Source organism: Neodiprion virginianus, chromosome 2 (genome assembly GCF_021901495.1).
Source record: "Neodiprion virginianus isolate iyNeoVirg1 chromosome 2, iyNeoVirg1.1, whole genome shotgun sequence".
NCBI lineage: Eukaryota > Metazoa > Arthropoda > Insecta > Hymenoptera > Diprionidae > Neodiprion > Neodiprion virginianus.
The window spans coordinates 26,906,168-26,931,610 of NC_060878.1; the positions used below are offsets into that span (position 1 = coordinate 26,906,168).

A 25,443-nucleotide genomic window follows, 5' to 3' on the forward strand; every position below is an offset into this window, starting at 1 on the left:
CAATAAAATAGTTCGCTTGACGGAAGATTGTACTCAGAGACCATGAACCCGTAACGGATAACTGTGTTATAACATGAATGATAACAGCTTGGGTAATAAAGTATGAATAAAAGATGAAAGCAAGTAGGTAACGTCGGCCAAAGACAACAGTTTATACAAATGGTTTCCGCACGCGTTCCGAGTGCTGAGTGCTTTTCCCTCTCTCGTGCGTGGGTTACAATATGTGTACAATAAGGTAGGCGAACAATGAGTCTATTTGAAAAGAACTAAAAGCATGCATTACTAATTACGGTGATTCGTTAAAGCTCCTAATCGACCACCACTTCGGACTTACCATGGCGAGCATGTTCGCCGCCGTTGGAGTTACGTGGGTCCTGAAAAAGTTGTGGTAGAGGACTATCTTCTTCTGAACTTTCTTCGTCGATGGTATGAGAACTTTCGTTGGTATTCTGTCCCCGTATAACTTTGGCCCTGCACAACGAAGAATACGAAGTCAAAAAACAAAACAACTTGGTAAACTGATACATAAGTGGACTATTCACAAACTTCACTCTTCGGCGATTAAGCAGTTGCAAGAATTTCACCGATAATTACGAATTGAAAACTACTTTCTCATCGATGGACGGCTGTGTCGAAAGACATTCGTCGTTAAATCGGCCGCGAAAAACATTTTATCCCGAAGAAGAATCGTTATTTGTACTGAAATGAAATTTACGGTAAGAATACGAAAACCGTAAAAAGAAAAGTTTGGAAGGTTTTGCCTCTTTGATTCCATTTTACGTCAATAATCGCGAAAACTTTGAATCCAATCGGCTACTTGTCATTTTTCAAAGCACTTAGCGATCCGTTTCAAAGACAATTTTCACCAGAGTGTGCAACGTATCGAGTTTCGGTCATGTTAATCTTGCTCCAAAGTCAGCGAGAATTCGTGGCGAGGCTGTACGGGTAATGTGCACACCGAGACAATCCGGTAATGAAACTGTTACACCGGAGTTCGAAGATTAATCACCACCGAGTCTAGTTGGCTGGTAGTGTTGTTAGTGGGTTAGTTAGGGATACTGTACATGGCTTACTACGGTCCGTCCTCCACGGCGTAGCGGCTGGAAGGGTGGCCGCTACCGCAATCCACATCCATATCCACCTCATGCTTCTGGACGTATCCTTTCCCGAGCGATCACCTGGAATTCTGAAAAACAAAAGAAACACCTCTTAGTTTCAAAATTGGAGTGTCCGATTTATTCGATTGTTCCTAAAATATGGGATAGGACACGAATGACTGGCGGATGGTGGAGCATCTCCGATCGTCCAAACACACCAAGATTTCACGCTTCTTGTTCAAATCTGGGAATATCAATTTTTACACATTCCCTGTGAAAATTGGAAAAATTCCCAGAACTTGTAGCTTCTGAGTTACAGAGGTTTGAACTTGACCGATAGGATACTAGCACGTCATTTTCAAGGAGGTGTGTGGCAGTTCCCTCATTCATCAACTTCCAACATCCATAACTCGATAGTATCGGTGCAGCAGAATTTTTATAATAGCAGTTTAGTCTCAGACTCTCTTAAATTTCATGATATTCACCACTTTGTACGAATAGATCGTCAAATTGTTTATAACAGGGCTGTTGGACTACGGAATTGAAACGACCCGGTCAATTTAATGCAGCGAGAGCAAGACTTGCAGTCAAAACATTCGGAAAGTGTTGCAGTGAGCAGTTGAGTTGTTAGTTAGTGCGAAGAACAGCCAATCAACGAAAAAAACAGGATCTGATTTCGAGGTAAGAAAGGTTACGAACAGAGAGGACTTTCTTACGAAGGTTTCATTGGTATGCAGGTCACATAACCTTACCCAATTGATACTTTTTCTACAGTTCTGAAATTGTTTGAAATGTTTTAGGAATATCTTGTCATTGATATTACATTGTCAATCTAAGGCGCGAATTTTGAAAAGAAACAGAGAGTAAAAATTGCGAATTTGATTCGCGCTCCAACGGTTTTCGTTTGTAAAAAATTTATATCGAGATATGAATGTTCGAAGTTTCATTACTTTTGTTTAATTCAACACGCTTTCCTTCGCAAAGCTAGCTATGCGAACAAAAATAACTGGTTTAGTAGAGGGATACAGAGTGAATTCCGAACGACCGCATGGTCCGTCGTTTGTTAAAATTTATGGTAAGGTAACACCGAATTTTTCGTTTCTGAAATGACTAAAAAACGTGTGATCAAAAAGTACTTCCAACCAGATTTAAAGTTTGGTAGAAAATTTCTAGCGCTTCGCTGTAAAAATTTCTTACGCATACACTTTCGTCACAGTGGATTGAAATTTTTTTTCAGAGCATACATTACCGCAGTTTAAACCTTGTTTAACGGAATTTTTGATCACATCTTTTTTAGTCATTTCGAGAACGAAAAACTCGCTATTGTCACAATTTCACCACAGTTCCCTCTTAATGCGCATGCGCTAAAATTTGAGGACTACTGTTTACCAGGATCACCAACTGTCTCTAACCTCAAAAATTTCGACAATTGTGGATTGAGCACATATGCCACTGACAACTGTCAAAATTTTTGAGGTTAGATACATAGCAACGAACTGTAATCTAAATTTAAGACGTACCGTGCAGTTGTCAGAAATTCGCTCTGCATAATCACCAAAATTCATGCTAAGATTCCTCGGCTAAACATCCTTATTGCCTATTGGTCAGCTTCGCAGCTCTGTAACTCGGAAGCCATGAGAGAAACGTTTTCGCTGAGAAATCACAGTCTCAGTTTTTCCTGTGGAATATTTATTCCATCTTGATCACTTACGAGACTCACACGACAATGAATCATATCGCACATCACACGTGCACTGATATATCGCTCGCGTGATATTTATTGCAAAACCGAACGTATTCCCAGTCGGTTTCGAAGGCGATACACCGTCCTTAAAAGCGCATCAGGAAATTGAGAAAAAAAAGTCTGCGATAAGGCCTGAGAGGTATTTCCGGGGCTAGAAACGGGCTGCGAGGGCAAGGGCACAGATGGAGCTATGGTAATGATGTAAATCCTTTCGGGGGCGTCGATAGCTAGTCGATACCACACCAAACTCGGGGGTCCCAACCCATCGGACACGCGTTTCTTGCTCGGCCTCCCCGCACCTTCGATATCCCGCATATATCAAGCTTTTTCCAATATTCCCTTACGACCGACCAAATCGCGGTGCTCGACTAACGCGAGGCTCGTTCTTGTAATAATGGGACCGCGATAGCCGATAGGCCCATCCTGCGAAGATGTTATATATAAGGTAGACGAAAAGCGAAAGCTACAGCGTTCGAAATACCGGTTGTGGTGAGTACCCTTTATACGACCGCGAAGGGATTGCGTACGACATTCGTACCCTGATCCTTGAATTGTTTTATAATTCTTATTATTATTATTATTATTTCTGTTGTTAATTCCGTTTCGAAGGTTTACAACTGATTCGTTAACCGAAACAATTGAGTTTTTTTGGTAAACCACCGAAATCTTTAACTCGAACTACTGATAAAAGTAGTGGAAAAATGGAAAATAAACTTTGGAAGTTTGTTTATTCTTGCGATACTGCGCGTAAAATTCGGTTTTTACGCACTGGCTGCACGATATGGATGGACCTATTTCAAGCGTTTGCAGAGATTCTGGAACGATTTTTGGATTTTTCGAAATTTTGTACAATCAAGCGTGTGGATACGAATAGACGGCTGAAGAAGTAACTGTTTTTACGAATTCATATTTAGACAGGCGATCACTCATTCGATTAGGGTTTCTTTGTAAGAAAAACAAAGAAATCGAGCTGCGTTAACGTCTTTTTTTTAATATCGGAATCAAGTAACAAAAAACATTGCTATAATTGACAATAACGTCATGCGTCTTACTCGGTAACATATTTCACGTCGCCCTAGGTATTCGCAAAGCGGTTCAAATGAATTCATTCCAAATGTGGAAACAGTATTTTCGGATAGTCGGCGCTTTCTTCCATGATCCAAAATTTTTCTCCTACCAAGCGTTGGTCATTTGAAGATGAAATCCGGTTTTTGTCACAAATTTACGACTTTCTTCAACTTATTAAGACGTACAAAGGATGCCAATTAAAAAAAAAAAATACAAGTCGTGGGAAAGAGGCTTAACCATATAACAATACTTTCTCCAAATCTGAAGTAAATCGGTTTGCGTCATTCTTGAGATTACATGAACACCGCAAAACGTGTCACAGAGTGAAATAGTTGACGTTATTAGCAATAATAATGCTTTCTGTTACTTTGTTTGGCATAAAAAAAAGTTGTGGGAACGAAGCTCGATTTAAATGCATTTGAATTTTTCATTGGACAATTCAGTCACGTCGGCAGTGCAGATTCATCCTGCAGTACCATCGCTGACCGGTCGCTAACGGCTGAATCTGCATTACCAACGTAGCCGAATCGTCCAAAAAATTAGCCGTCTCATAATTACTGACCGCTAGTTGGACGTTAGGTTGGCAACAATTCGCTGCGCATGCTGGTCTGCATTCGCTCTTGTCTATGTTGACACATGCGCACTCGGCCGTCCAGTTTCACCAAATATTCTGGAAAGATTTACGTCTCGAATCGTCGTGACATTTGCAAAATTCGATAAACTTTTGGTCATCGTTCCAAAGATGATATTATCAAGTCCAAACTACATATTTCAAAAATGATGAAATCCGCTAGCCGTAATTGAGTCTTAACGAAGTTGGCAATGAGCTGAAAAACTGGGGCATCGATTCGATTACGGATATTGTCGAAACATTCGACATTGTCGAAATCAATTCCACTATCGCATCGAATCAATGGGTTAAATTTTTCCGGAACAAGAGATGCTCGATTCCCGTTCGCCCGTTCAATAATACAGCTATAAACTAAAAGAGCGAAAGCCAGTCGCGCTATTTGTCACGAAGGGTCGTGCTCCGGCTATCAAAGAAGGGGCGACGCTGTGTTCTTCGGTTGAAAAAAAATCCCTCGAAGACGATTCCAACTTCGGTAGTACAACAATAAACCAAGCGAGTGAGAAAATAGTCGCTCCAGTCGAGGGGGTCTGTCTTCAATGGGGAATTGAAAAGGGTTGAACGATTTCAACGGCCAAGATTCAAAGGGTGGCTCTCGGCGGCTGTCGCAACCCGGGGATATTCGATTGTCGGATATGACGTAGGGCGTCGGGGGTTTCGGAAAAGGGACAGATAGCTGCCTATGCGAGATTGCTAAGATAACGGGGAGGCATTAGGGGAGGGTATTGGCCGGTTAGCCCCATTGTTATTGGAGGCGAATGCCCGCACCTTTCCTCCGAATTATATCACGGACCACGGACTGATCCCACGCTATACGGAGAACCCATATCCCCTATCGGCGAATCTGAACCACCCACGGCTTCCCTTATTCTCAATTTCCAGCAAGCTTACTTCATTTCCGGATTAGGTATTGCCTGATATTGCCCTGCAAGAGTTGCGGAAAATTGTACCCGTCACGTGATTTAGGCCTCGTTTCACATGCCGGGTAATTCGAGGCGTCCTGTGGTACCTGAATTTGAACTTTGATAAGTTTGAAGTTGAGTTTTTATTTTTTTAGATTGGGTGGTCAGTTTTCGAAAATGGTTTTATTGCGATCCGTTCGAAGTATTGAGGAATTCGAAAACGATGCCCGAATTTGAATTGTGAGTCGAATGAAAGATTTTTCAGAAATTTAGTGTCTGAAGTTGAATTCAGGTTTTCGTTCGAATTGTTATTTTGATAAAACTGTGAAGAGCCATCTGAAAACGGTTGAAATTCGATTTTGATGTTTAATCAAATTTATCAAGAAGATTGATTCTTCCTGATTTTAGTTTTCGTAATTCTGTCAAGTTCTTTTCAAAACGCAAATAATCAACGTCACCGAAGTCTAAATTTGAATAAAAATTTTTATTTCAATCGCGAAGAAGAATTTTTCCGACAATTCAAGCTCCAAGTTTGATTTCAAATCTATACGCGAGGCATAATTTCCTACATTACAATTCTTTCAAGTAAGAATTTGCTGAAAAAAGACTATCGCCTCAAGCGCCACCTAATTCCGAAATATTGCTACAATTTCGGTAAATTTCAAACGGATGAAAAAGATTAAAAATCAACGCTACATCAGATATCTTCGAATTATTTACCATTACTCCCAATTATGTCAAATAATTATCAGATCACTCACCAATACCCCGCTCTGTTTCCAAAGTAATTAACTCCATCAGATTTTCCCTAATAAATAAACTCCAACCCTTCAACCTTATCCCCGGTCTGAGCTGACGAGAAGGTTGTAAAAGAAATTGTTTCGCCCGGAGGCGAGATAAGGCCTCGGGGTTCCTCTTCCTCGTTTTGCTTCGTCTTCGGCAATCTAATTCCATAAACCGAGAAGCTTGCAGAACATCCGGCTCAGAGCGGAAAAGGTGAGTTGACGACGCGGAGGGTTTTTGATTCCCATTAATCCAACGAAGTGGGTACTCGACCCACAGAACGGTGTCCGGGCTACTGGTACAGCGGCAATAAAGTCTGAAGTATGCTACTTCCACGGGGGTTTCATTAATCACCCGGCTGTCCGCACGCCTCGCCGTTCACCCCCGGTAAATATTTTATTTCCCCGAGTTTGAAACGAGGGGGGGGGGGGGGGGGTGGTTCAGACGCCGTCCGCCTTGGCCATTCACCGTTCACCGTTTTCTCTCGCTCCATAGGTATACCGAGAATCAAACTAAATTATCCGGAGCGGTTATACGGGGGTAATAATAAATTATCGTGCCCTAATCGCGCAGCGAGTGGCAGGAAAGTGCGGGGCATGATTTTCTTGTATCTCAAAATCAGGGGAAAAAGAAACTTTTCAGACTATCGCGCAAATGCTGAACGAACCGACTTTCACTCTCGTGCCTGAGGAAACTGGGTCTCTCTCCTTGAAGCCCCCTTCGTCTACTGATAATATTGTACGTATTTCAGAGACGGGGAAAGGAGTAAAAAGTTATTGTTGTATCCGTAATTACGACGACGTGATAAATTGCCGACCTACGCCAAACTGATCGGACACGCTACCGTCTAACTATACGTTATACTATACGTTAACTTGGCGAGGATGATATTTGACACATTTTTTCACTGTATTAGTATCGGATGATTGTTTCAAATTGGAATGATTTTATCATTTTTTACCGAAATAGTCAGGTCTGAAGATTGAGTTTTTGCCGTAGAAAAAAAATCCTTCCAAAGTATAAACGTGTAAAAAATGTACTGCTTTTTCAGTTTCGTTGGAGAATTTTTTCAAATCATCGTGAGTGCGGTTTTGCATGGATCAAACTGTGAGGACGATCGAATTATCTTCAAGAATGATGACAGCTTTCTCCTGCTTTCAACCGAGAAAGCAGAAACTAGAAAAATGAAGACTTTTTGTACCTCTTGTTCAAAATGGCGGACTTCAGTCGATCTTCCGCGATCTACGAAACGAGGTATATGTTGTTGTTTTTATCAAAGTAAAGTCAGTCAGAAATATTGCGCAAAGAAACTGGAGCGAGTATACTTTTCTACAAGTTATTTAAATAGTGGAAACAATCGTTCAGATGTTGTTTTGGAAGAAAGAGAAAGTGAAAAAAAATTGCCCTCGTCTGAAACAATTTAATGCTTTCTCCTTTTCTCTTTTTAATTCATGATGTGACCGAAGTTCTGAACGCACGTTCAAACGAAAATTCAAGGAACCAATACCGTCGGAACTTTTTCAGAAATACTTTTTTACCAATTGAATTGCAAATGTATCAATCTGTGCTACTTTTGAAGAAAACTTTTACGCACAGTGAAAAGGTGGTGCGAAATAATCACTTTAGTATAAGCTTGTTTATACTTTCGTTGAAATGAACGTTCGAAACTTTGAGCACATAATTTGCGAGGATATTTACCAATTTTCTAATAATATTCCAAAGCTCTCAGCCAAATTATGAATCAAAAATATATAGATTTGACGTGTATCAGTGTCAAATAGGTCGAATATTTTTTTCATCCACATTCTTAATGGTCGGAATAATTTGTTCTTCAATTTTTCCTACTCTCAAAGTTTCCCACCAATTTCCATTACAAAGAATTCTTCGTAATGGTAAAACTGAACGTAAAAAGCATCCTTATTGACGGTGTATAATTTCCGTGTGCTTTTCAATCGTTCGATTCGAATCAATGGTACTCGAGAAATATGCAGATCCGAATGGACGCTGTTCGTTTATCCCATGCGTGAATTGATGCGTTGATTACTGCCTGGAAAATCGGCGAATCTGTTGCGAAGGGCGCCTTTGCAGACTGCGCGCCTACACGACTGCCTCGGTGAACATTTTTTCCCGGTGAAATTCTGTGAAACAAGCTCGTCAAAAGAGATAAACTAAAAACGGAAAGCTTGTGAAGAGATCCAGATCGGTGAAAAAATTTTTATTATCATCATATTAGAAGGGTTCTGTATGAGATATTCCAGATATTCAAGAAATATCCGTTTTCCTGGTAATCGAAACTAATTGGTAAGAATAATGTTGTCCTTTTTCGAAACTTTTAGATACTCGTTAAAAAGCGCACGTAAAATTCTTCATAAATCCGAAGAAGAACTGTCAGTTTTACTGTTCAAAGCTGTTGCTGTGTTTCCAGCAAAAAATTTGATATTTAAAAAGTTTATTAGATTTAAATCCGATAACCATAAATTGTAATTTTTTGAAGCATGAAGTGGTAAAATTGCACAGCAGAACTATGAAATGAGAATAAAATCTATGAGAAGTCGTTCACTGAGAAAGATTTAGGGTATTTTCTTTTCTTTTGCGATTCCTCTTTTTCGTATGCACAGTAAAAAAAAAAAAAGTAAGATTCGATATGTATTATTGATTGTAAGGAATTTAAAAAAATTATTCGATGGAAATTCGTTAAATTCATAATCACACATATCAAAATGATGTAACTTAAAGTGACTACGACTCAAACGACTTGACACAAATTCAAACAGTTTTCACTGGCTTCAAGCGGGATTTAAAGACTTCTTGTAAAAATCAATACTGAACAATTTGAAGACGATTTTCAAGGAGTTGACTGTTCAGAATCGGTGTATATTTTATTTACAATGGTTTGCTGAATTCCGGAAAGTCGCAAAGGTGCGAATCGGCGATCTTTCCTAAACGCGCATCGTTACAGGAACGTGAATTGATTCGACGCCGGGCCATCAAACATTCAATTACGTAAATTCGACGGATGAAAAACTCGAGGGCGAAGAAAATTCGGCTCCCGAATCGTTACCACAGTTAAATGCATCAGGGAACCGTCGAAACAGAGTCCAGTCAATGAGATCCATTAATCATTTTCGTCGGTCTGAAGGCGTTCGATTCTCCGTTTCATGCTCGGGCGATCGGTGAAACGTTGAAGAAACACGGGACAATGATTCGACAAAATTTCTGCCTGCCTTTATTTCCCGTTCGGGCAAATTTCGAATCGCCATCTATCAAAGACTTTGGAGGGCAGCCGTCCAGCCAAACGTACGTTGTCCAAATATTTTTTTTTTTTTTTTCGTTTAGTTCTCCGTATCATCCCGAAAGAATTTCGTAACTTCCTGGGGCGGGTAGCTTTGATCGATGTTTTTAATTTGCGACGTGAATAGCGGCAACTCGGCCTCTGCTCCAAATAGACACGAGCTTTTTGGCGGACGGAATCCCCGCAAAACCGCGGCTACTATATTCCCAACCCCAGGGGTACAGGAGCCGATGTTGCCAGGGAATATTTCCCTGGAGAGAAAATTTCCCAAAATGTGCGGTCAGTTTCTTTTTCAATAAACAATTTTTTTTGTTTTCTTCATTCTTTCACATGCTTTATTATTTTTCGGATTCTTTTTTCTTTCTTTTTTTTTTTTTCTTTTCTTTTCTTTGGTTCTTTTGCCTGGAGATTTTTCATCGCTCCGCTTACCCGCTCAGTTTTACTTTGTTTATACGAATGTTTTTGGGTAAAACGATGTAAAGCTCGTATACAGAGAGAAAAATTTGTAGTTTTGATTGTTGTACGAGTATTTGACTGTTTTCATTTTTTTTTGATAGCCCGATGATATATTTCTGGGTAAAAAATGAAAAGGAGTTACTGTTATTGATTTTAAGGGATCTTTTAACTGAAACAAAGTAGTCGACTAAATAAACGGTCTCAATTTTGCAATAACCAGAAAATGTTTTACCCATTGACAACTATGATCACACTATAGAGTTTCGTGTAACGAATTTACTTATAATTTCAACAACACTCAAACTCTCACTGTAACGATATCCTTTTTAGTAGAATTTTTTAGTAAATATGACAGTTGAAATGTTTCTCAGACTGTGATATTATTTGTCGATGAAATTTTCTTGCGTACTTTGCACAATCAATAACTTCCTCGATGTAAATCAATTTCACTTCACTTTCATCATTTATCTCGTCTTAATATATTCAAACAGCGTATTCCTTATCCATAATATATTTGTTTCTAATTTATGGAACGAACAGAAAATATTTGGCAGAGATCCAACAACTGTTCAATGTCAGTATTTCATTTTGTTATTGCATATCGAATTGTCCTAGAGCTGAAACTCCAATTTTTTTGTTGCTCGACGACAAAATCATAGTTCGGACGTTTTCACATTTTATCTAAATTAACAGTGTGTTTTATTTCGTAGTTACAAATTCACGATAAAATTCATAGCTCAGTATTCATAATTTTGTGTTATGAGGCAGGAGAATCCCCGAAAATAAAAAAAAAAAAAATACGAATACTTTTCTATTCTAGTTGCTTTCGTAAGTTATCTTTTTTATTTAGAAATCTCCTTTGAAATCTCTTGCTTCTAAAAATTTTGTTCCGAATTTTTAATGTCGAAAACAACGAGATTCTTTTACCGTTTATCTAACGAACCACGAGATGACGTATTTCAATTAATGTTGGAATCAAAAGTATAAGTAACGAAAAATCTCGTGTCCTGTCTGCATCTTGTGAATTCGGTTACACCTTTAAAGAAAGCAGTATGAAAAAATTGAAAATAAAAAGTATAAATCCGCCAAATGAAACACTTATCGCAAATGAATAAAAAGTATCAAACTCATCGGGTGGAAAATCGATTTTATAGTTCAAACACGTAACGTACACATTTCCATTTCATTTCTTTCTGTAATGGAAAATATTGTGAGAATGCTGTGTACAGTGATGAAATTTTTTTTTTTTTTCTACAAAAATAGCGAGAGAATTCCGTGGAATCGGTCCTCGACAATTTTTCAGTCTGCATGAAACCGTTCCGATATATACTGCATAATAAGCCAGTAAAAAACTCAGACTGCCTGCAGCAGCGTCTCGACTCTCGGGTAGGTACATCACGTCTGCAAATACGTGCATGAAATTTTCCTCCTTTCACCCCCCCCCCCCCTCCCCCCCACACTTTTTTTCCTCATCGAGTACGAACAGTGCGTCTGTGAGTCACAGAAAATTACGAGACGTCGAGAGAAAAATGAAACACGGCAAACGTACATCTTTACGTATATTATACAAGACTCTCCAATATTCCATGACAAGTATGAAGAGTATACCAAAATGTTTATTTCACAAAGTTTTTTTTTTTTTTTTTCTTGTTTTTTTATGCAATTTTTTACGATTTACCTCAAAACGGGTTTCAAATCACGGAAAGATCAGACTTTTGACACGAAAAAGACATTGGCACGGATTTTTTTTCGATGACAGGAAGTTTTAGATTCAAAAAGGTGAAATTGTTTAACGCGTTTTGCGTAAGCGATAAGAACTACGAGCGTAGAAACTAAAAAGTCTTCGTATACACTGTATTATACTGTGAAAATATAGTGAACTCGAAATTTTTACTGTAAAAAGATAGATAAAAATTTAGTGGATAAACCTAAAACCTACAAATATATTGAAAATTTTATTTTAACATAACCATGCTGAATAGTTTTTGGGCGTATCTACATATAATTGTTGGAATGTTTTCATGGAGATTGGGATTGAGATAAAGAAACGACTATGAATACCATTGGCATCATGTGACGCTGGAAAAATCAGGCATGCATGAGCTTTTGTCATACACGTTTATTTACCCAACATTCTCTCTCAACTCAACCGGCCATTCGGGGAAGCTTTTATTTCTTCCTCCTTTCTTATCCATGTTTCGGAATTGAGGTGACGCAATCTGCGATTCGCCTCGCATTTTTGATATTCACATGTAATTGAAAATCGAAAAATCGAAAGTCGAAATAAATTAATGCACGAAACGTAAATATCTGAGAAATATATCGAGGAAGTAAGAAATATCTAGCAAGAACTATACGTGCAGTAGAAAAGTTCTGTCAATCGAATAAAATTGTAACCGATATGGAGTCGAGCCGAAATTCCCCGAACACATTTCCACCCACTACACAGTTTGTACAGATCTGTGAAAATCAATGCATACGCAAGAGGTGTTTCATTTTTTCCCCTCTCGTTTACGTTTTTTCATCAACTTTTATGTTCTAGGATAGAAAAGCTTTCCCCGAAATGTCGACATTCCCTGTTTTCCTTTCTGAATTCATTTTCGGCTTCCTCCTCTTCCCTTTATCTTCTTTCGCCTATATTTTTAACACCTTTGTAGCCAGCAGCTGCGCCTCATCGCCACCTCGGCATGCATATAACCGTAAATGTAGCTACAGTGTTGAGCCGTTTCCCTGCGGTCACTTTTGTAACCTGAAAAATTCAGTTTTCGCTGTACCTGCTATACATATACGTATAAGATGAAGCTCTGTGCAACCGAACCTGAAAAGTTCAGACGGGTTTTTGTCTTTCGTATACATCTATGTTTCTGTTCGAAGTGAAAAACTAAAAAATACCGGTAAAGTTTCACTCGAGGAAATGGAATACTAATGCGAGTAAATATCACTTGCTTTTATTCTGGCTGGGGTGAAAAAATGTTTTCAAATTTATTCCACCTTGAGTCAATTTTTAATTTTTCGTTTGAGTAACTCGTGCTTTTCAAAATTAAAACAAAGTTGTAGCTTTGAATGTTTTCTTTATTCTTGCTGAAAAGTTTTTAACACGTAAATTTTAATGTTCGTAACTCGTGCAAAGTTTTCTTCCACTTATTGTACATATATTTGCGTGGAATTTTTTATGCGCATAATAAGCTACATCGGTTGATCTACATTTTTCGTTATTTTACAAACCTCGAAAATAGAAACGAGTTTTGTTACTGAAATCAGAAAACCTAGAATGTGTTGCTGTTCTTTTTACGATGCTCACTGTCAACTGGATTTCGTTGTAACTATTGCGATAAGTTGATGCTGGTGCAACGATAACTTGATGCTAAAGCTCCGTTAAACCAAAAAAAAATTAAAGAAACTAAACAAACGGATTAATTGTTGCGTTAGCCAGAAAATTAGCTACCAATGTCTGTACATATAATCGCGCTATAACAGCTACTTCACTGAGAAAAGAGTCCTGTTATAATAAATTAATATATTTCGTTGACTATCTTCAGGAACCATTTTTTAGCCGTTTAAAAACTTACTAACGTGTAACAAATATGTGCACTGTTATAACTACAATCTAAATTTTGTAGTATTTGAAGCAAATACAATATTAATTTCTCACTAAAATACCTCTGTTATTGGAAATATATTCTAAAATTGTGGCAGATAAAGCGAGAGTTGATTCAAATTTTTTTTTTCTCTTACCACAAAATTGGCATTAATTGTAAGAAATTTCACACCGTGTTATCCCACATGAAGATTTATCGACAGTTAGCAAATCTTGTCTGAGGTTTCGAAGCTCGTAAGCTCACCAATCGCACGTTCTTAGCACGTTCTTTACATTTTGCACGCAGTTCGTAGGCCGAGCGGTTTATTTATAATAAAAGCCAATCCGACAGTGCGACAATAACGTTACGGAACTGATATTACAATCTTGGGGCTTATCCGAGCTTCTTCCAACGTTTAAATGTCAGTGCTGTGTGTTTTTGTTCATAAACTCCTGATCCGGATACGCGAAGTTACGTTTGAAGTTAGGTGCGTGCGATGTAAGATTTATTTCCTACTCGCACGGGGAAATTCGGACGTTCGTATCACCGATTCCATTCAAACGCACGCTACGTAAGCTTCGTGCCCCAAGAACGACGTGAGCTTTTTGACCGTTCCAGAGTGACTCGGTGTGGAAAAAGTGACAGCGGCTATATCCGTAGTACGGTAACGAGGCAACGAGTATGTACTTTGACGTCACTAAATAGAGTTTTCAATAAAGTAGACGATTGATTAACTGTTAATAAATCCTCGTTCGGTACCAATATTCAAGTAGTTGAACATTATGTTCGATTGTTTTATTGTATAACAGGATACTGTTTCTGAAGAAACAGATGACTTATTAACTATTAACTAATCTTCATTCCATATAAAGTAGTAAATAATACAAATCCGCGATTTCGTATCTATAGCAAAATACTTATTTCACCATATTAAAATATACGATTTGTTAACAGTAAATAAATCCTGTTCACTGTAACAATTCTGTTATCTCGGTGTTGTAAGACGTTGCCTTCTAATTTCAACAATATCGACGTTATTGTAACAATACCCATTTCATTGGAAGTTCATTGTGCCTGTCACGAGTGAAATGTTTCCCGGTACGAAGGTTCTATAACCGAATGAGAAAAGTCGATGATATTCTGGGAGCAGTGACAGGGTCTATTTCTTACTATTATTCAGGATTACGAACTAATTCCCCAGCGGCCACCAAAAGCTTATTGATTTCCGTCCGAGGTACTTGCGAGGGGAATATTTTAGGTTGAATTTCGGAGGGAGTGGAATTAGGCGAGCTTCACGAAGCTGATCGCCTTAGCTCGCAGAAGGAGCGTATAATGGAATTCAGTTTAATTCGTAAATGAATCTAATTAGATTAAAGGGTGTAGCTCGTTAATTAATTAACCGATCGGATTGGCCGGCTTGAAGAGGATCGACCCGGAATGCCAGTGAATTCATTCCTATTCAAATTCGAATCTAGATGTTCGCCTGTTAACTCATCCACCTGCCCTGAAAAGCTTCTTCCGTTGGATCGATTCGACGACCGCATTTGAGGAGTCGTTCTCATGTTCTATGAAAATAAAAATAAAATATTCTAACACAGAGTTGTAACGAAATTGAGATCGACTAACAAGAGTCGAATTTTGGTCGGAATAAAACTCTCTCGTTAAAAATCAAATAAAGACGGTTAAGTTGTTTGAAAACTTAAGAAAGATTATATTATATTACCCTACTTTCTTTTTTGTTCTGAAATCGTATTTATTACAATTTTCATGAATTGCGGCTCACTTTGTTTGAGAATGAACTCTGTGCATAACTTTCCGCAACAAAGTTTTAGTATACCTACAAACCTCCCAACACGTCAATAATAAAGCACGATTCCATTAATTATAGTCAATAATTATATTACATTCTCCCTTTTTTTTGATTCATTGAGAGAAGCGGAAGAAATAATTTGGAATCGGAAAATTTGTAGAGAATTCTTGAAAAAAAAAAAAACTTTTAAAGTTCTTCAAAATTGAACTAAGATATAGAAGAAAATAACTTGAATTATTATTAATTAACCTTGTAATAAACAGTTTTTTTTTTTTTTTTGGATGAAGAATTGCGTTGTTATTTTACTATTGAATTTAAAATTCCAATTTACAGACACTTGCGTTACAATTTTTTTTTACGTAACGCGAGAAGTTTTACGCGTTCTTTCAAGCATGTTTTCCGTTTGCAAAAAAACCCGTTTCTCTGACGATGAAGTTCGAGTCTGCGAATGCGCATGCGCGGAGTATAAAAAAAGACTCTTTTCACTCCAGGAATTTGAAAATGGTATTTTCTGTACCGCGCGCATGCGCACAAATCTGACATCACGCGATCGTAACTTCAATTTTGTGCTTCGTGAAAAAGCACGAAACATACTCTTGTCATATAAAGAATCGTTTGCAACAAGAAGGCAACGGCTTTTTCGTCTCGCGTGTTTGCAATATTCGTCTTCGGCTCACCTACGACGCATATTGCAAATTTACGCTCGGCCCGAAAAGACCGAGTTTACCTCTTCGTCATACAATATACTATTTCTTTATTTTCTGTATCGTGTTGCACCAGTTTTTATTTATACTTTATACCGCCCAGTGTATCCCGAATAAAGTGAGAAGGTTCACGACTGGCTTCATGAGCAGTAAGGAAGGTATGGGGGTCAAGTGAAGGGAAACTTTGCATGTATATCCATGCATAGCAGGGACAGTCCCGCACCTTGGAACAAAAATTTTACTCTCTATAAACATTTTCATACTCGCGAGAGACGAGCCGGTAGCCTCGGAGGTACTAAAATTGATCCCGAGGATTCTCTCAGGTTCTTTATGCTACCCATCCTCGGCAAAGGAAATGGTTTGCGGTAAAGAACAAAAGGGAGGAAAGACCGCAAAAATAATATACACACGAAATGAAAAGAATAAAAAAATACCACCGAAGATGTAACAAAGAAAAGATTGAATAATGATACGATCTTTCTCATCCCTTGCATGGTTTCACTGCAATGCTTTATGCAGGCTATGCTAATTTTCTACCCGTTCCAAGACACGTTTTTATGCTATTCTTCGACGCAAGAACAATTTTTCTGTGAAATCGAGATTGAGATAGCCGAGAACAAAATGTGTCGAAATTGCGATCGAATCAAAATGCATATTTCGCGAACGTCTGTTAAACCATAGTTGAAAGCTCTGTGATTTTCAATAGATTATATAGGACTTTGCACTGATTTCCTATTTGATGCCAGTTCGAAATTGAGTAACTGTAAAAACCTTTAGGGTTACTATTGTAGAGGTTCGTGAGTTGAACATCAATATTTCTTGTTACTTTCTTCACGAAAAGTATTAAAATAATTATGAACCGTAAGAGGTTTTAATTACAATTCTACACTTCAAATCGCTTGAAAATGGTGAGAAATTTGCGAGATTCGTTCGATTTCACTCTACGGTGGTATTTTTTTGTAGTCAATTCAATATTATCGTTTGTTCACGAAAATTAATATCGGTGCAAACTTAAAAAATTGAATATTTATAATGGAATCAACGTAATAAAAAGAAGTGTATTAGTGCGAATTGCGAGATTGGGCTTTTCAGTGAAATGAATAATCGCAAAGTGAAATTGAAACAACGTATTAGATTTTTTTATGATTGTAAACCGATTTAAAATAAATAGTCAAAACCAACACTCTTGTTTCTAGTTTTAATACTTTTTCGTAATAGCATGCGAATAAATCAATTTCATAATTACTCAACATATTTGTATGTATAATAGAATAAATGAAACAGTATTAACTCTTCAAAATTTTGTCAAACAAAATTGGAAGTACAAGGCCTTACGCTAATACGCGTAATACAATTAGACCGACGTAAACAAGATTAACTCTACAAGGCAAGATGAATAATCGCCTGAAACGAACTTTCGTTGTACAATGCAGAGGGGAGGTGAAATTTCATCTACATGGTTGATTAATGAGCAGATTGATTTCATCAAGGGTATTTCAGCTCTTGAGTGTCGGCTCAGAAAACTAAACACTGAAGCGCGCATACGCCAAGTTTTTCACCTGTTTAGACAGACTGGCCAACTGCGTCTGGTTTGATCGGGCAAAAAATGTCAATCCACGCAAGCTTTTCAAGGTTATGTTGGCCCGAATGCTGACGTGTCACATATTGATTGTTTCAAATTCTTAACGCAACATAACCTCAGAACTCCTGTTAATTTTGATAATTTTAATAGCCAGTGCTCGGTAGTAACTATAAACTTGGTCAACCTGACAAGCAGATGAAAAGCTTGGGGCGGATCAGTAGAAACTGCCAATGAGATCGCAGGATTCGACGCAGGCGCGTTCGAATTTTCAATTTCCTGAGACTGTCACGGTACGTGTCATGGAGACTAGAGTACAGGAGTCTGATCTCTATTGGGGAGCATACGAAAAAATCGTCCTTAGAATACGTGTTAATCCAACAAGTCATCATTCCCGCGGTATTCTAAGGTTAGATTCGACGGTCATGGGTTATGTTAAGTTTATTGAGATTGAGTTTGTTTCGCGCTCGGCCGACTACGGCGCTGCAGGTTTCTCCGTGCTGCCAACATAACTGTCTAGTGTAAAAAATTAGCCGTCTCAGGTTCATCGTCCCCAAGTGTACGTGTAAACGATTCCCGCAGGGTGTCATCCAGTCATCCAGGCTGCATGGGCCCAGGGGCCCAGTGGCGTAGAGTGCGGACGGGAGCCCGGGGTTCCGATAAACAAAGTCAAAACAGCCGGATTTCTACAGAACGTTGGAAAACGAAGCAATATTCAGGGCTCGAGCTGTTCGTGTTTCCTCTTCCCGGTTGCCCGGCTGGCCGAGTTCTCCCCAGGGGAACCGTAAATTTATCGCCGCAAGCAGCCAGCTTAAATTTCTGGCTCCCGTCGGCTCCGAGCTGTTACCCCTCTGCTCGCTCTCCACGCGCGGACGTGTCAGACCCGTGAAGAAGTACTGTGCGTGGGTTAGCAGCCAGCGTGACAGCTACAACGTAGTATGTACGTTGGGATATACACGCCGATGTACGTGTTAACTACGGGCCACCTTTACATCGCCCCGTAAGCTCCGTTCGGCAAGAGACGACAAATTGATTTTGTTTCGGATGCGAATTCCCGGAGCTCAAAATTCGGCTTCATCCTAATCATGTTCGTCTCGAATCTCGTTGCTCCCGCAACTCCTGGGTCGGATGATCGGATCGTTCAAACTTTTGAGCGATAAAAAATTTCGACTTGTTTCAATTGGGTAATGAAAATTCCAAATTTCGAATACCTGTAATTTGAATACATTATGGTGTATACTCGGATATAAAAGTCCTCCAATTTTCCGTCGGTAGAAAAAATGAAGTTTAATGTGTTTTTATGTTGAAAAAAAGTCCGATATTTTCGAACGTGAAATTTATTCTCAGAGGCATTTTGAGCATATATCCTAAAATTCGAGTTGATAGAAAATTGGACGACAATCAATCGGTACAAATAATCCAGAGATACGGAAAATATTTATGATCGGTGTTGCATTTACAGGCGTGGAAATGTCGAAGTGTCGGTAAGAATCTGCCTCATAGTAGATTTTATATTTATAAAGATCGGACGTTGTTACATCAAAAATGGCAAAGGTTCAATTTGAGAATATGATCAAATTGATCAACGTGTTTCTATTCTAAACGATAAAGCCTGTAGACCTAAGAATTAAAAGATCCTTGTAATTTAGTGTACACTATAACAACTTAAAATTGTAGGGGGGTCGAAATTTTTATTGTACCTACGTACATTGGTCCATTTAATGTGAGTATTCCACAATCAATAAGGATCGTTAGAAATCTCAATCCTTCGAAAATTCGCACTGGTTGAACTAAGTTGATACTGACCCTTGCGGAACTTCAACTATTCGCGATTTCGATTCTTCGGTAATACGATTTTTATCCTTCTGCAAATTTGAAAACGTCCCAATTTCGATCCGCTTAATTGTTATTACGATCGGTGATAAAATGATCAATCTGAATTCAAACCATTTAGAATTTGAACTCAAGTTCATTGATTTCAGGTTGTTACAAGTAGTAAAGGAAGCCGTTATATCCTCCTTGGAGAAAAAGAAGCCAGAGGGTGGTTGGTATTCAGAAAGGTATCGTCCACCGAGTGAATCACGCTGTGATTGCAAGGGTAGAAGGGTGGGTCTGCAAATTTTTTTTTAAACCAAATCAATCAAATTTGCAAAAAGTTGTGCCAACTCGTTGGAAAATCTTCGTGCCCGCTCAGGTTCAATTTTAAGAGGACCGTACAAGGCTCATTGTCAGTAATTTTTGACATGTAGGCAAAATTCGTTCGCTTGTTTTCGAGATACGTGTTACATATTCATGATATAAGTCGCGAAAGATCCGATAAAAGCATTGAGAGGTTAATTGTTAGACGATAATAGAAATGTTTGAGTTTCAACGTTTTCGCCGATTTCGTCAGATTTCAGTGATTTTTTGGTCGCCTTGGGAGATTCGAGATATAATATGATGCAGCCATGAAAGGACCTGAGGATCAGAAAGACGAAAACAATCCAGTTTAGAAGAAGATTTTATAAAACTTTACAGATTTCATGGATATTTAAACAGTCATGTATTATATTATACCTTCCTACAAGCGGACTTGGATAGCGATTACAACGTCGTAAAAGGAAAAGACCTTCGCGCTCATGGAGAATGCATTATTTATATAACCTACGCCCTATAAGAAAACGTAAGCTTCAAGTTTTTCGGTAATCACATGTAAATCGACGCCTCTCTGCGTGCCTGCGAAGATATTCACCATCTAAAAACGCTAAAAAATGGAATATCGTTATACCTTCGCACTGGATTCCTTCGTGTAGAGTTTTAATCAGTTCTCAATTCCCACGCAACATCTGTAATTCAAGAAATACGTTTCAATTAACACACTGTAACGTTAGGAAAACTCGATCGATCAAATGAAACCAATGTCTAACGATAAGCTGAAACTCCGATAGTTGGAACCTTTCTCGCCACTCGAAACTTTCGGCTCAGACTTTTTTTCGCTGTATAATTTATAAAAAGAAATTATTCTTCGCAGCGTTGATGAACTTGATTTGATTTCTAATATTTTTTACCTACAGTTATTAGTCCCACCGAATTCAGAGTCTTGAGACCAAAAAACGCGAATTTGAGCAATTAAAAGCGTCCTGCATTCATTTGTTTCTGAAGTATCAGACTCGGATTTTGATTAAATTCTTCTTGTTTTGTCGTCAATAACCACGATTCTTTATTTGACTCTTTATTTGACATTTTAATAAAATTTGAAAAAATAGCCTTTGGTTAGTAAAGAATAATAAAAACTTACTGTTAACATTGGACTAAAAGTGTATTCAAAACTACTTGTGTTAAAGCAGTGAAAAAACCACTTACTCTATACGAATACACTACAAAAATGTTTCGCAACTTCGAATCAAGTTGCCCATAAATCTTAAGAAATGTTACTTGACACAGACGATTTACTGCTGACGAGAATATTTTTGCGATTATCTCAAATGGGTTATTAATCATTGATCAATTCGTTGGATTGATTTCGCTGACGAAATCATAGCTAGTGTTTGGTTGGAAATGACTTCAAAGCAAGTTTCAAATTTTCCCTTCGAATTCTGTGTTGAAAAACGAAAATATTAAGACGGAGACGAAACTGAGCAAGCTTTAGGCTTAGAAGATACAGGTGAAACAAGTCATTGAAAAGTGAGAATAATTGAATTTCATATAAATTTAGAGAATAAAAATACATATTTATTTAGATTTTTCTCCCTTTTGCGCTTTTGGTTCAGAAGCTACAGGCGAAACAAATTGCAAAGTGGCAAAAAACCGTATAAAATACAGTATATCTTAAATTTATATTTAATCCGATTCTTCTCACTGTTCAATTACCTGTTTCATTCACAGCTCCTGAACCAAAAGCTTGCCCACTTGGTCTGAAAATTTTCATTTTTTAACAAAAAAATTTATGAATAGAATTTAAAGCCAACCGATTAGGGCTATTAATTCGAAAATTGCGTTTTCGTGTTTTTGGGAGCAGTAAAAATCAAACGCGCGGTTCAAAAAATCTAAAACTCAGAGAGTGGTGATTTTTTTGTACGCTCTGCGCCATACTTAAAAATAAACAAAGTCGGTTCGGGATGGAACGCCTCATGTTACATACTTGAATGGCTGATTCGAGCATATTTTGCGTATGCCAACGATTCTTAGGACCTGGCGAAAACGCAGAGAAACATCTGATCCTTCTTCGCATGAGATAGATCGTTGAGAGTCAACCGGGGAGAGTGATACTCGAAAATCCCGGTAACGTAACACTAAAAATGATGGGGCGATACAGACAGGCGTTAGGGGATGACAAGTCGGGGTTGACAATGTCTATCCTCTTAGAGCCAACTACGTCCTCCCTTGGAAAGGTCACGACGAAGGGCGCGTAAGGTAGTCCAGGGTTAACTGAAACGTCTATCCCTATGTTAATTTAACCCTTGACAAGGGCAACGGGGACGTCTCGCTCGGCGAAGAGAAAGAGGGGGAAAGAAGAGGAGAAAATTAATGGAAATCGCCGAGTTTGAAACGCTACTAATAGCAAAGAGGCAGAACGGACGAGCGACGCATTTTTTACTTTTCTGCGACGTGATTAAGAACGGCTCAGAATTCCACGAGACCTTGTGTGACCGATGCTCGGCTTTAATTCAAAGATTTATTCAACCACTGGAGCGGGTAATCGGTTTGTAATTTTCATTAAAAGCTGAATCAGCTGTTCGAAAAGAATACCGCTACTTTTCTTCTACGCGGTAGTGCATTTTTTTTCTAAATAATCACCGTTTACTTCGCTTTCAAAAAAGAAAATTACGGTGGATTAACGATGGATCGCCATTTTTATTCGACATCGTAATTCTTGATTCGTATTGATTTATCGTCGGAAATATAAGCGAAAAGAGTTTTGAAAGTCTCGATGCACCGACTTCCATTGCTACCAACTACCAATCCGGTGATTCACGGTATGAACTAAAAGCTCGATAATTCATCGAGCGTGAAACTGCATATGTGAAAGAAACTAGAAACTGGGGTGATTTATCGAAGTTCTCATTCTGGTATTGATCACCGCCACGTTAGTTAGGAAATAGAGTGCGTTTCGTTGGAATTTTCCATCGGACGTAATCTATAAGCTAATTTGATACAATTTCGTGACGGGAAATTACGGGCCCTAATTACGTGCTTGGTGAAACTGTAGAATCCTAGTCGTATAATTCCACCGCAAGAAACTTCTTATCTGATGATTTACGACGCGATAAACTGGAATTCTAGTAATTTCCAGCATAAGAAACCACGAATATTATAATCCGAAATGCAGAAAGCTAGAAATGCAGTTGCTCACGCGGGATTAAATGGAAATCGGATATTTGGGACAGCCAAATTACTATAAATTTAGATTTTGGGGTGAAATGATGACTTCGTGAAACGAAGACCACGAATTCCGACGAAGATCTGTCAAAAATTCTGACAATAACGAAATTTTTAATAACGCTGAAAGCTGCCGTTGTTTGGTTCAATTCTTCATCTAAATTTCTGCCCAATCGGTAACATTTCCAAAATAGAATAGGAAAGAAAAGACAAAAACCCTCGATGTGCGTTATCCAAAAATGACGTTATTTCCGTGGTAACAAATCTGCTGTATAAAGTTTATGCCGATAATAATGTGCGAAAATATAGACCGATACCGGTGGCGAGATTGATATGAGCTGTAAGTACAAATTGCTGTTATAAGTCAATCGTTCGATCGATCAATCAATCTATCGCAAAACCCATCGGCAGTCGTCCATTCAGTCCTGATCGGTGTTTGTTCCCGGTGGATATAACGGCCGATGGGTGGCATTAAACGGCGAGCTGGAATCGAGGAGATGACAAACACCGGTCCCCGGAAGGATATTAATATTATCTCCCCGAGGCTGGAAGAGGACAAGAAGATAAAGCGGAAGCTCGTCTCTGTCGCGCCTTGTAAAGCTCGGGGGCGAAAAGCGCGAGCGCCCGAGATCGAGAGCCAAACTTGACAGCTTCAAAGCTGGATTAAAACCCTGCTAAGTTTATTGAGGGGTAATATTGATCCGCGGATTTCACGAGCCCCGGAATCAGGATTAGCGAACCGGTCCCGATATCGACCACGCTCAGACGTCAACGTGGTCTGCGGACAAAATTTACCCTCAAACTGGTCCAGCCCAACAGTTCTGAAACGAAAATATTCGGGATTTGGCTGCATCTTTGTAAGTCATTTTTGAGCTGCATAGCCGGCGTTTCGAGAAAACAGCAAAACTTTACTCGAAAAATGACTTGACCGTCCTGTAGAGCGGAAAATTCCGCACCGAATTATGTCCTCGTATGTCGGGAATAGAGTCAGACTAACAAATCGAGAAAAAAGGAATTCTACTTATCGACGACATGTGTGAAATTTTGGTGAAACGATTTCTTTTTTCGTAGTTTATCAATGCGATTCCGTTTCTTGAGGGAAAATATTTGTACGCAAAAACGAAGCCGTGTCCCAAATATTTTTAATTCAGAACTATTTTGACTGGACTGAAATGGATTGATAAGTTTGTAAGTTTCAGTCCGGATATGAGCTTAATAATTCAATATCCGTTTCACTTGTGGCTCTGAAAAATACGCAAGGTGAAAAAAGATCCGCAAAGAAGAAAATACTGTTAAGACATCGTTTTTTCTCTTTACAGAACTAATTTCACGATCGGATTATATCCGCGTCGAGATTGTACGAGAAACGCTAAAATGAAGCTTCGTGGATTGAGAAGAAAAAACGTGATATCTGAACAGATAATAGTTCAAGCACAGTGATGTATGAGCTGATTTGGGCTAAAGTCTTGATTATTGTATCTGACTGATGATATTACGAAGAGGAAATTTCTCTGAAAAAAACTGGAATTCAAGATTTGGGAAATGAAAATTGTTATTCAAAATGTAAATCTAAAATTAATGGAGTTTAATTTTAACACACTAATTTCTCAGTTGCAACTCGGGAAAAAGTTTGAAGACGGCAGATTAAAGTAAAAATACATTTTAACGTTCGTGATATAACTCTAGAAAATTTATCTAGCATTGTTTCGTTTTGTTAATTCCAAAATCTTGCTGTTGGTCAAATTTTTATGGATGACAGCTGGAATGTTTGTAAGTGGATTCTCGCTGAATCTAATGGAATGAATTTTCATCAATTACAACTTGTAATTATTCTTATACTTACAACGTTTCTGTCATCAGGTAACCGAAGATGAAAGGAGTAAATTAGCTCCGTCGATTTGTGAAGATTTCATTAACTGACAAAGTTAGCAGTATTTCAACAAAATCAAACAACCAGAGAGTTTTGAGCTTAATCAAAATTATGCAATAATTTTGTTGTCCTAAAATGATCAATACTTCGGCTCTATTCTTCAAAATTCAAGGGTTTCAAATTGTGTATTTACTTTGTTCATGCGATATTGTTCTGATTCAATGTAAATAACTCCGGTCACAACTTTCAAAGCGTAATTCGTGTGAATCAACATTATTTTACTTTGCAATAACTTTATACAGGTATTGTAATATTATGTATTATATTCCTCACACGAAGACCTCTTCAAAAATAAAAAAATATAAATAGTCAAATTATAAAGAAGAACTTTGTTACAGGAAAGAAATCTTCTAAATAAAATGGCCCTTCGCGTCGTAGTTGAGTGAAAATAAAGTATCTATAAAAATTGTCTGCCAAATTCTCATCAATTTAGAAGGGATTACAAATAAAGCATCCAATTCCAAGCGATTCTTTCTAATCCCATAATTTTTAATTTTTGTCTTCTTTCACAGAA

The 25,443-nt window shown here is 38.2% G+C and overlaps 1 protein-coding gene across 5 annotated transcripts in view; it reads right to left on the reverse strand.

Annotated features, from left to right (window-relative positions):
* LOC124299143 (cysteine-rich venom protein DIS1-like) overlaps positions 1 to 25,443 on the reverse strand; it is an 87,339-nt gene that overhangs the window by 13,960 nt on the left and 47,936 nt on the right. For 2 of the 5 annotated variants that reach the window (XM_046752131.1, XM_046752129.1), the window contains exons 2-3: positions 1,065 to 1,186; positions 335 to 471 (exon numbers count right to left, since the gene is read on the reverse strand). In XM_046752131.1, the coding sequence (XP_046608087.1) occupies positions 335 to 471; positions 1,065 to 1,146 (219 nt within the window). In that variant the 5' untranslated portion in view covers positions 1,147 to 1,186. Of the gene's footprint in view, positions 1 to 334; positions 472 to 1,064; positions 1,187 to 20,408; positions 20,467 to 25,443 lie in introns of all 5 variants that reach the window. The other 3 variants (XM_046752134.1, XM_046752130.1, XM_046752133.1) reach the window with 3 other exon arrangements.